At 41.4% G+C, this 12,198-nt stretch overlaps 1 protein-coding gene across 2 annotated transcripts in view; it reads left to right on the top strand.

The window, feature by feature from the left end:
• LOC126546984 (cyclin-D1-binding protein 1 homolog) overlaps window positions 1-11,135 on the top strand; it is an 84,159-nt gene extending 73,024 nt beyond the window's left edge. The window contains exons 8-10 of one of the 2 annotated variants that reach the window (XM_050194751.3): window positions 5,902-6,101; window positions 9,164-9,210; window positions 10,909-11,135. In XM_050194751.3, the coding sequence (XP_050050708.2) occupies window positions 5,902-6,101; window positions 9,164-9,210; window positions 10,909-11,014 (353 nt within the window). In that variant the 3' untranslated portion in view covers window positions 11,015-11,135. The remainder of the gene's footprint in view (window positions 1-5,901; window positions 6,102-9,163; window positions 9,211-10,908) is intronic. The other variant, XM_050194753.3, reaches the window with a different exon arrangement.
• Window positions 11,136-12,198: the final 1,063 nt, after the last annotated feature.

The raw sequence follows: 12,198 nt of genomic DNA, 5'->3' as shown, positions 1-12,198 counted from the left end.
GAGATTGTGGGTCGTTGTGGACTAGGGTGTGCGATTTCCCAGAAAATAAACAAACTTGCACGAAACACTGTCAGTATACAGAAGAAAGATTACAGTAGACTCTCGTTAATTCAAACTCGAAGGGACCCCAGGATTTTGTTTGAATTATCAGGAAGTTTGAATTATCAGAAGTTCTCGCATATATGACTCTGAGCAAGATTACAGCGCACATTACAATTAATTATCCACTGAAATCATATTTTAAACATTTCACTCTTTAATTACACAGTAAAAACAGAGCAGAGGTGAAGGATCCAGAACAAGTTTAATGGAAATCTATGGCTGACTAGACCGTTTGAAGAAATCATGAATTGTTGATTGTTTTTTCTTTACATGTGCATTTAGAACAAAGTTCTCTATTCCATTAAGAGCAGCCAGTTGTTCTTGAGAATTTTCTTCTACAGTCAGAAATTTGCGGACCTCGGCAAGGTAGTGGAAGGCCTGTGCTGCTGTCACAGAGGATTGCTCTTCTGATTCCTCTTCACTTTCGCTGCTGTACTGTGCTGGCAGCACCTCAGCCACCAAGTCGTCCAGGGTGTCTTCCCTGCACACGCAGAGGTTATCATCGGCAGCCGCAAATTCACTGAGGTCAGCAGCTGTGTTGTGTGCTTGGAGTGCAGAAAGCACTAGCCTTGCTTCATCGCTCTCCATTTGGAGGCAGTCTTCACCTTCATTTCGAGCGCAGTCAGGCAAGGTATCACTGGTGTGGCCTGGTATGCGGAAGGCATGCTGGAAGCAGTTCCGTATCGTTGCCGATGTTACTGCACTCCATGCGTCAGCTAGCATTCCCACAGACGACAGCAGTGTTACGCTGTACGACATGGAATTATCCATGCATATTAGCATCCTCTTAAGGAGTAGCTTTCTGTAGTTTATCTTCAGACATTTGATTACCCCCTGATCCAGAGGCTGGAGGACAGCTGTTGTGTTTGGAGGGAGGAATTCAAGACGAATTGCCTCCAGCCCCTCCACGTCACCGTGAGCGAGACAATTATCCACTATCATCAGCACTTTTCTTTTATCGCGCTTAAACCGCACGTCAAGTTTCCGCAGCCAATCCTCAAACAAAGATTGCGTCATCCATGCACGTGTATTTGCTGCATAAGAAACGGGAAGAGTTCGGACGCCTTTAAAGCATCTCGGACGCTTCGATTTGCCAACAACGAAAAGTTCGGGCTTGTGACTACCATCCATATTGGCACAAACCATGACTGTGAGCCGCTCTTTGCTCAGCTTTCCGCCGGTGCAACGTTCCCCCTTGCGACACAATGTTTGCTGAGGAAGGCACTTGAAGAACAGTCCCATTTTGTCAGCATTATAAATGTCAGCCGGGGAGTATTCAAGCAGTAGGCTCTGAAGACGCGTCTGCTGCCAGTCGGTAGTAACCGCCTCATCGACCGCTGCCGCTTCTCCACTTACTGTTTTGAAAGTGAGGCCATGTCGCTCCTTGAATCGCGACACCCATCGATCACTACACTTGGAAGTCTTCAATTCCAAAGCGCAAAGACAGTTGTTCGGCCTTCTCTCGCAGGATTGGTCCACTTACTGGTAGACTGCAGCTCCGAGCGCGCTTCAGCCAAAGAAAAACTGCCTTCTCAAGCTCCGGATGCGCCGCCTCCCTAAGCCTTTTTCTGTCGCGAGCGAAATGGCCTGCGTTGTTTCGCAGCTTGTCTTTCGCTTTCACAATCGTTGTCAGCGTACTTTTTGTGATTCCATACTTCAATGCCACAGAAGTCTTCTTCGCTCCAGCCTCAACTTCTTCTATGGCTGCCAATTTTTCTTTCACAGAAAGGGTTCGGTACTTCTCCCGCGGAGACATGATGCTACCAACGCAGGCGACCGACCAGGGAAAAAAAAGCGCGAGCGGTCACGTGATTCGGAATCGGCCGATGCTACTCGCGTCACTTTCGCACCTTCTTTTTTTTTTCCGTTTCTCGTGCTCTTTGTTTTTACGTCAGTTTTGAGCGTTTTGACAAACGCAGGTGGACAGTCGTCATTTCCACAAGTTTTGAGGGTTATGTGTTTTAATTTCGAACTTCCTGCTTTGAACTGGCTAGCAAGCGTGCTAGCAAGCCACGGAAAGTTGAGCAACAATGTGCCCTTCGGGAGGCTTTTGTTTCGAACGTTTGTTTGTTAGGCTCTTGTTCGCTTTCTTTTATTTTTTTAGGCCATAGTGCGCTTATTTTAACATTTTCCGCTGTTGTGGTGATATAAGAAGTCAGATTTTTCACCAGTGGTGGCAACGATAGCCGATAATTTTCTGGTATGGACAAGCAAAAAGTACGAATTAACCGAATTGCGGTGTTTGAATTAAGCGGCCTTAAAATACATTGAAAACATGGCGAACCAACCAAAAATTTCATTTTTGTTTGAATTAACCGAAAGTACGAATTATCAGAGTTTGAATTATCGCGAGTCTACTGTACAGGAATGTTTGAAGCAATGATGTGGTGAAATGTTAAAAATTAGAGGCATAATTATCTATAAAAATGTGACAGTAATTACGGTGCACCCTGTATAAGTCGCACCATTGTACTAGATGTACCAACAAACATTTTTGGGGAAAACCACGACTTATAGTCCGGGAAATACAGGAAATAGGTTGACAGATTCGACAGGTGCAAGAAAACAACTATTTGTGTTTAATCTGCTCTTTGCCCTTTTAATTTAAAAGGAGGGCTATATATATATGTGTGTATATATATATATATATATATATATATATATATATATATACACACACACTATATATTATGGCTGTTCCTTTCTTTCCCAAAGTGGCAAGTTCTGGCAACATGGTAGTGCATGAAAGATGCAATCAATTTGCGCTTATTCTGTACTCTTACTGCTAGGGTGGCTCTCCTCTTTCACTCTCACCTGCTTTTTCTACATCATTGAATTAGAATTGGAATTGTTCTTTTTGATGCAATGGTCCTCAATCTGCGAGTCATGCTTTGTCATTGTAGTAGCAGTTTAAGTACTCTTAGATTTTTTAATGAACTTGGAGATTTGAAAGTGTGAAACCAGCGGTAACCCATGTCCCTCTAACTGGGTAAATTGTGAAGGCTGTGGTGATTCTTCCAAAGGTGCTGCTCCTCACGATGCACTGGACCAAAGCCGAAAGGATGATTTGCTCAAGCTCTTGATCTCTTCATGTGCTCAGCTGCATTTTACACTCAACACAACATTTAGGCAATGTTGCTCATGAAACATTTGTTTGAATAGTGTGCTAACCTACTGAAAAGCTATCACTCTTTTAAAGAGAAACACTAAATCAGCTTAGACTGACAGACTTCTAAAACTCTATTGTTAATTTTGCAGTAGTAGGTTGATTATAGTAGGAGAGCAAAGGAAGGTCAAATATCTGTTTTTTAAATTTTGCACTGAAACCTCAGCACCAGTACATCACTGATGTGACAGATTTCAGAGTATTTTCTGATATTGGGCTGTTTTAGCTCTTTTAGAATAAAAATGGTCCATCTTTACTGGTAACAAGTTAACTAGGCCTGAGCACACATAATCAAAATCCATGGCGTCGGCGATTTAGTGTACCAACTTCAAGACAGTCTTTCCATCTTTCATTCTTGCTCCTTAGCTGGCTTACCAAGCCTCTTCTCACTGTAATAGTGGCTTTTTTGGTATTGTAGAAGGATAATTTACTAACACAGCTCAACTAACTTTTCTCTTTAGTGTTCCTTGAAAGCTCTAGTAGCAGTCTCTAGATGACATGTAGCAGTTTCCTTTCTATTTTGGTGTATACTTAAAGGCAGATGGCTTTGTAAAACTGCCTAAATACGAATTACATTAAGTTCAAGATGGCCATACAAGAATATTTCATAATTAGCAGCTACAATTGTAAAAATGCCATTGCTTAGAATAAATTACTCTTCAAAAGAAATTCAGTGGTGCTTTACTGGTAAGTGTGAGAGAAATGCGTTAGGCATTACGTTGCACCTCTTTGAGGTAACGGATCCGTGATTTAATTAATTCGTGTTAACCACATTGCAAAGTGTTGTCCAGGAACTCGCTCTATACATGTCCTGGTCCTGCCTCTTCGAGGAGTGAAGTGCAACTGACGATGGTCCGGGGCAGACCACCATCAATTACACTATATCTATATATATATATATACACCTCTACCACACGACTGGTTTCCAACACTTCACACACATTTTTTTCCACTTCAACACTCCTAATGCTAAAGCATTAAAAGGATAAATTTGCACAAGCAGCATTATGGTGCAGAGTACTCTGTTTTAATAAGGTCCCATAGCCTTCCTTCATTTGCCAAGTTTGAGACAGGTAGAAATCACTATCACACCACGAGCAGCACAGTAATGGATCAGCATGCAGTGTAAAATGGATCTTTTCCAGGTGTGCCTTCAGGGCATGTGCAACTGTGATGCCATTACTACTGGGGGTTGCCTACTCTGCCAATGCAGTGGGTGCAGTGGAAATGCTGTGAATATAGGCTGGTGACCCTACCAGTGATACATGTTGCTCATGATAAACTAGGACAATTAAAAGCAGCTGAAAGTTGGGTCTAGGTGTGGCACCACATCTCCCTCTTGTCCTCGTGTCCCTCTTGCTCACTGCCTGTATCAGACGAAGTAGGCACTGTTCCTTGTCAACACAAATGGATCATGGCCATCTAAGCAGTGCTGAACCAGTTCGAACAAGCAAGTCACAAGAGCGTGTGTGCGTACGCACACACACACACAAAATGGGACAATGCACGACTTGAACGCTCACCGCGACTGTCAAATATTGGTGGTAACGTATTCGCACTCTCCGAGCCGGAGGGGATGGGGCGACAACAAACCCACCCCGTGTGCATTTATTGATGGTTCGACTGCTGCCTGATCGACCGTGAACCAGAGGCATGAGATGGGAGGCAATGAACAAACGTACACTCAATTTAATAAAGGCGTGCGAGTCACACACAACACACGCCCTGACGCGACGCACGACACAAAGCCCACCACGTAGAAACTACTAACACTCACGAAATAACAAAAAATATGCGCGACAATAAACGCGGTAAACACTACACTAACAGAACATGCAAGAATTAACACGCAATGAATAATTAAATTAAAGATGAAGCACTATTAAAGAAAAGGGTCCAGTGGAAAGTTCTGAGAGCGTTGGAACGCGAGGCTTATCTGTGCCGTGTTTGCCGAGATCCCGATCTGAAGAGCGTCGGGCTGCTGGTACCTCGCTGCCGAAGATCTTGACGGACCTGCACTGTCTGTCGATCGACCGGTGAAGACTTCGGCCTGGAGATTTCAGCCGGCCAACCACATCTTCAGCTGTCTATCGGTGCAATACCACGCTGTTCCCTCTTCCAAATCACTGCTCGCTCGCCGAGCCGCCTCGTCCCTCGTCACACTCTGGCAACCCACGTGACCAACCATTCCAGCAAGCTCAGGAACAATAGGGAGCTTTCCTCCCTACCACCATTTAAGCGGCACTGCGGCTGCGGCGGAAATGGCAGCCATCTCGAGAGGGGCGCAGGCACGCACTTTGTGACACCAACTGAAGCACGCAGTTGGACCCGTCGAACTGCACCATCTAGACCCCCAGTTGTATTGTTGGCAGTCGCCACTAGTAGCACTCTACCGACCCGAAAAAGGTCCATTCAGTACCTGCTACCAGTGTCAGCTAAGGCACAGGAAAGGGCTCGACAAGAAATAAATATACTAGCTTTTATTGCAATTTTGTGTGGATATGTTAGTTTTCATTTATGTAAGTTCGCTCAGTTGAAATATTTTGCTTGGCCATTGCAAGTCATTACAAAATGTAGTTTCTGCTTTCTCTTGATTTTCTTCATGATTTCTCTTTCAAATATTTTTGTGGCAGGCATGGGACTCGTGAAGACAGTCCGCATTACTATGCGCAAAGTGAGCGCTGTTGTGAATTCTCGTGGCCGGTGCATAAACATGCAGGAGAACACAGACCTGGACAGAATAGCCGATCTGTTTCAGACATCTAGCTCATTCATGGATGACTTCATCACATCCCTCTACCCTCCTCTCTTTGCAACCGCTGTCCAAGAAAGCGTAAGTATAGAAGCACGAAGCACCATTACAAAATGTGTTTACAAATTGTTTTCAGCCGTTGTGATGACATCTTCCATGGTTCCACAGATTAAGAAGTCACACGTAATTAAGTTTTCTCGTGTGGTATTGTGCTTGGACATTCTGTTTTTACATGTGAAAAGATCAAAGCATAACTTAAATGAGAAGACAGGGAAAAGCACATCTAATGCTGTCACAGTGGCTGTAGTAAAACCACATCGATATGTTCCTCGCTCTTGCATTTTCCCAGCTACTATGTCATGTTCTTGTGGCCTAGACCTTAATCCCAATGACTCCTATGTATTATGTTCCCCTTCGATATGTTGCCATTCTGTAATGAACACGGTGGTCACGTAAGTTTAGTGATGTAGCCAGCCAGTACATTGCAACAAGCTACCGCCACTTTGCAGCATGAAGCATGTTACAACAAGCGATGAAAGTTTGCACTAAGAACCGAAGTTGCAGGAAACAGGCGATGCAAGAGCATGTCAGTATAAAAGATGCACAAAGCAGTTGGTGAAACACCCGAAGAAGTGTGCATTGGCTAAGACCATCCGGGAACCATGCATACTGTGCCAGATGCGTTGAGGGCAAGATACATTGATTTAGTGGCCGGCACTGGTCTAATATGTGTTTCATAAACACTGGTTCTCTTTAGTCAGCTTTGCCGCAATAGAACCGTGTTATCTGATGAAGCACATGTGAAATATTGCCTTGAAGCATATTAAAAGTTGAATGGGGCCACTGTCACGAAACATTGTACGCCTCTCTTAATTACACATGCATGCACATGCAGTCACCGGTCCCAGTAAAAGGGCTGAGACACCAAATAACTGTACTGGCAGCCATTCAGAGTTCTTTCTGATGTTGCTGTGCCGGTCTGCAGCCTTCCTCACAGTTACGTTTTCCAGGCTGTTGCATTTTCTTTTTTTCATGGTTCCCTGAAAAACTTATCAACGCCGTTGTACACTGCATACCTCTACTGTCATGCGTCAGCATCCACTCTCTGACCCTCAGGTGCCATCGACACCACAACTCAGAGGTGTAGAGAAAGCCTGCCTACAATTGCATGTATTTTTGTTTTGTACGTTTAAGAAAACTCCAAAAAATTATGCACTTTAATATAGCATCTCATAACTACACTGTACTAAAATCTGTTCCAGTGAGCTTACCATTTGTGACAGCTGTGGTGAGAATCTTACAGTACCCCATGCATTTATAGAATTTTCTGAGGCAGAAATGGAAAGAAAAGCATTTCTACCCAGATTCATAGCACAGCCTTTGATGGAGATTGTAGCTGCAACATTTACATATGTATTTTACTGGTCTCAAGACTGTTGTAATCATAGCCCTGGTATGTCGTAGTTCTCCAATGAAGGAAATGTTGACACGCCAAGTTTTGTTTAGCCTATTTTCTAACTATATTATCTTGCAACGTACTTCACAAAATGCATGCTCGTATTTTCAGGACCTTACTTTTAGGCCTTTTTACGTCTGTGTTATGTCTAGTGTCTACTGCATTGATGGTACAATATCATGTTTTTGCCACTCTGACCATAAATCGCTCTAGTACCATAAAACACCACATATCACCCAATTTGTTATTGTTTTGTTGCGATATTGCTGCAGTCCTTTGCATAACTTAAATTGCCTTATTCCCAAACTTCACATCTGTACCTTCTCATACTCCTCAGTGTGCATAGAGTAATTATCTCATCTTGTTTACAGTATATTTACTAAATTTGTATGGCAAAAAAAAAAATTTGTCAGGCAGGTTTGAAATAGTAATGCAGGATGTTTTAACTTTCTCAAACTTGCAACCCTTGTAGACAAATTCTAGCTTGTACTTAAGGATAAGAACAAGTTTTGAATTATAATCATTTCATAAGATTTGCATATCGCATAAATGCAGTTGTGCCTCAAAGAAAGAACTTAATTCATCCTATGGCCGGGTTGGTTCTGCAAGATATTCATTCTTTGGGACGTGTTTCACAATTTTTTTCTAGGGGAAGCCTAATAATTTGTTCCCGGGCCCTGTGGTAATGTGAAAATGCAAAAATTGTTCCGCACAACACATTGAAAAAAAAAAAAAAATGTTTTCAATGTATTTACCAAGGAATGAGAACATTCAAGATCGAGAGAGAGATGGTCAAAGAAGGTAGCTCTTGCACTAGTGAAATTTACACCTGTCTGCACATTTAGAAATATTTCTCAGTTCAGTGAGACAGTCTTCCTTAGCTGGATGAGATGGAAGGCACTGCTGTGAAGAACTTCTGTCTCTGTCCCACACTTTTTGAAGGATCTGGGATGGAGGAACTAATCCAGAGTCGCCTGCCTCTGCTGTTTCTTCAGCACAAGAGGTGTGACAAGAGCAACGTGAAAGCGAGGCTAGGCAACGAAACATGACCAGAAAATAAGCAGGCACACCTGTACGCAGATGCTTCTTGTTCGTTCAGAGAAAGCAGGTTCGCTCTGCCAGTTAAATATTGTGGGTGATCCCGGGTCACTCTGCAAAATGTTTGTTGAGCAAGGTGTTCACTGAGTGAGGCACCACTCTAGTAACGTATGGTAAAAAAAAAGGAAGGCTTTTTGCTCTTATGTGGGATATAAAAAAATGAATGTTGCATTAAAACAAATCAAATTTTTTCACAAATTGGACAGGCTGATTGTCAGTATCATTGCCCTAGCAGGCTGCTGTGTCCGCCACAGCTTCTGTATGCTCCCCAGTGCAACATAAACAGCAGTATTTGCTTTTACTTACCTTGCCGGAATGTCTCTCATACCTGGAGTGCCCCATGTATAGTTCATAGTATGAAGGGAAATCACATATATTTCTGGATTATGAAGCCATCAGTGGTTTCTTAAGTTAATTAGTATTTTACATTTTTTCTAACTGTTTGGCAGATATCTCTAAGCAGTAAAGAAATTGTGTGATCATTACAAAATGAAACTTAGCTTTGGTATGTGTTAGCTATTTTCAATTGGTTTCTTTTTAACCCATTCATGTGCACCTGATGTACACTGTTTACTTTGTCTTTTTCCAGGGCACTGCACTGAAGGGACATGTACTTGCCATGCTGAAGGCAACAAAGCAAGTTTATTCTTTTGTAGGACATTGTAGACAGACAGCTGAGAGTGACTTTTCTTTTAGAACTGGGGGTGCCCAGCAAAGGAAGATGGCATTCTTAGTGTAAAAAAAAAAAAAAGGCTGGATCTCGCTTCTTGAATTTAAGGCCCACACTACAAGTAGGGATAATGTTGGGGTGCACCATAGATTTAATGCTGTCTTTGCGTATTTGGGTCTTTTTTATGCACAAAGGCGATTGCCATGCTGATAATTTTATTTTTGAATATATTTTCAATATTTTTTGCGTGTAACTAGCAATTAATTAGTCTTTGCCAGATGTTGCCATTATATTACATCAAGGGGAAATGGTGTGGGAATTTTGTAGTAGCACCAGCACCTAACTTTTACATAATTTTGTGGCTTACCAAGCCGGTACTCTTGGTTGAAGCCACTACAGCAAGCTTTCATCATCTAGGACATCTTGACCTTCTCTAAATGACAATAGGGTACATTGATGCAATTTTTGCTGTAAATGCTGATTCCTTTCTGACTTGCTCTTGGCAGCATCTCATCAGAGGACTTATCAACATCAACAGTGGGTGTGGAAGGTTGCAGTGCCTTGACAAACGAAGCCCAGCAAAAGCGTAATTTACAGTTTAGCCTTTAAAGGCACAAGCCTTGGAGATGTTTAGCATGTCATAACGTGAGGGGTAGCCAAAAGTTGCTGGAATTTCTTATTGTGTGTGTATTCTTCATGATGGCTGAGCACCCTTCTAGGGTTTTGAATTAGGCACTCGGTTATTTTACAAGATGGAATTTGCAGTAATAAAAACTGTACCATTGTAATGCAATTAAAGCAGACAAATTTGTCATATTATACAAAGTGCTTTGTGAATGCGACTTCTGCTAAATTCCTATAACTGAGGTAACAAATGCATGTAAATTGTCATGTAATTGTCATGTAAAACAACTAGCCCAGTTCAGAACCCTTTTGTAATGTAGTATGTTGATTTTTTCTTCTTTTAATCTCCATCAGCTGCAGACACAGAACTATGAAATGAATTTAAATTGCTGCTTCAATTTGTTAATTGAAAAAGAATCTTTGCTTAATTTTTGTACAATTTCTGTAGTGTTAATCAAAATTCTGAGGCCATCAGTCACTAGAATGTAACTTTTGTTTCTAGCTGTAACAAATTTTATTCATATATGTTTTTCAGTAGCCTGATGAAAGCATTTACACATTACACATGCATTACACCTGAGGAATCATTCAGTGTTTAAAAGTTTAAAAAAAAAAGTAGATGATGGAACTGAATAAAAACCAGTATCCTTGAGGATGATGCAGCTTTCTAATCGGAAGTATTCACTTATAAAATGTTTTCATTATACTTTTTAGTTATGGAATATGTTAGAGAACTGATACCTGAACATAGTGCAAATGATTCACATGTCTGGCATTTCCCAAGCCTGGGCATGGCCTTTTTCATGTCCACATATCAGCCCCGAACCTTCACGGAAGTGGGACTTGCCAATAGAAGAGTGAAGTGCATTGCAGTTCACTTAACTATATACTAGACTTTTTAATTACCAAGCATTAACAATTTGCAAACAATGTTTGTTCGATCATTGGCATTTAACTTTGTTACTAAGTGTAGGAAAAATCACATTGCCTTTCATGTTTGCACATTTGTTCAGTTCATCTTGTCTAATTTTAACTTGCAGGGAAAGCCATTTCTACAATGATGCTCGAGAAGACTGGGTTGGCTTTCTGGAGCATGCCACAGAGCACAACTACCAGAATCTGCTCTCACGTATTGCTTTACTTTGAGTGTTACAAGTGAAGTTTGCAATAAGTTTTGCAAGTTTTTGACGTTGCGGCTGGTCGTCGTGTAAATAAAGGCAAGAATGTAACGCCTGATCGTTGTGTAAATAAAGGGAAGACAACTTTATCAGGTGTGAAACATATTTTGTGTGTTATTGTGCCTTTTTCTAATGGACAAGCATGTTCTGCTCATTTTTAATTTGACAATTATTCTAATGCCACCGTCGCTTGCACAAGCCATGAAACTAGTCTTGTGTGTGTGCTGGATGTTCACAGCACTGACAATAAGCTTGAAGTATAAACATGAGCAGTCTTATAAATTTTTGTCTGTGAATTACCTTGTGCAAATAGGAGCATCTGTTAAATGTTATAATTCAGGCTATCAAACCACTTTTTTCTTAAACATTGGAGATGAATGAACAAACATCTTGTTTTGAAACATGGCGGAAAATTAAAGGAATTACAGAAGCTCTCTTTACGGAAACAGTCTATATTTTTAAAAGTTTATATATTGATTAGCAACATAGTCTGTGACATAGGGCTCTTGTTTGCAATATCTCGCACTTTTCTTGCTGTGCCACAGATAAAGCCTCATAAATTTGCTTGCTAAACCATTGTCATGCCTACTCATACACAGAACTCTGCCATACAAAAGGCTACAATCTGACACTGTTCATTGCTTGAATGCTTTATGGACAGCGGGAGGTGTTTAACATTACTGTCAAGAACTGTCGCTAATGCTGCTTATCTTTTCCCTGGAAGTGGGCGGTTCTGCAGTTTTTATTTTTACTTAAGCAACTTTCGTGACATTTATTATATGGTATGTTGTGGTGTAAGTGTCGCATCCCCTTATTCGAAGTGTTGGAATAAAAATTTCTTAAATTTATAAATGAAGGCCTTCATACACTATTGGGCAATTGCGTGAGCTGCATTAAGTGCTGCCATTTGATTTAATCAAACTGTCGACTCGTCATTAAATGTTTTGGCATGCTTAAGTTCAAAATACTGCATTTAAAAAGATGATGGAAAGAAATAAATATGTTAAGTTGCTCGCCCTCTCTGTCTGTCTTGTAGTTAAATGTTAAATTCAGACCGAATAAGGCAGTCCGCTGACCTTTTTGAAGCGCAGGATTTAGTAAACAGTCTGTGATAACTGAAGAAAGAAATGGGAAGGCTCATTCGAGCTATCG

This window comes from Dermacentor andersoni, chromosome 1 (genome assembly GCF_023375885.2).
Source record: "Dermacentor andersoni chromosome 1, qqDerAnde1_hic_scaffold, whole genome shotgun sequence".
Lineage (NCBI taxonomy): Eukaryota > Metazoa > Arthropoda > Arachnida > Ixodida > Ixodidae > Dermacentor > Dermacentor andersoni.
This window is presented reverse-complemented; position numbering and strand designations above follow the sequence as displayed.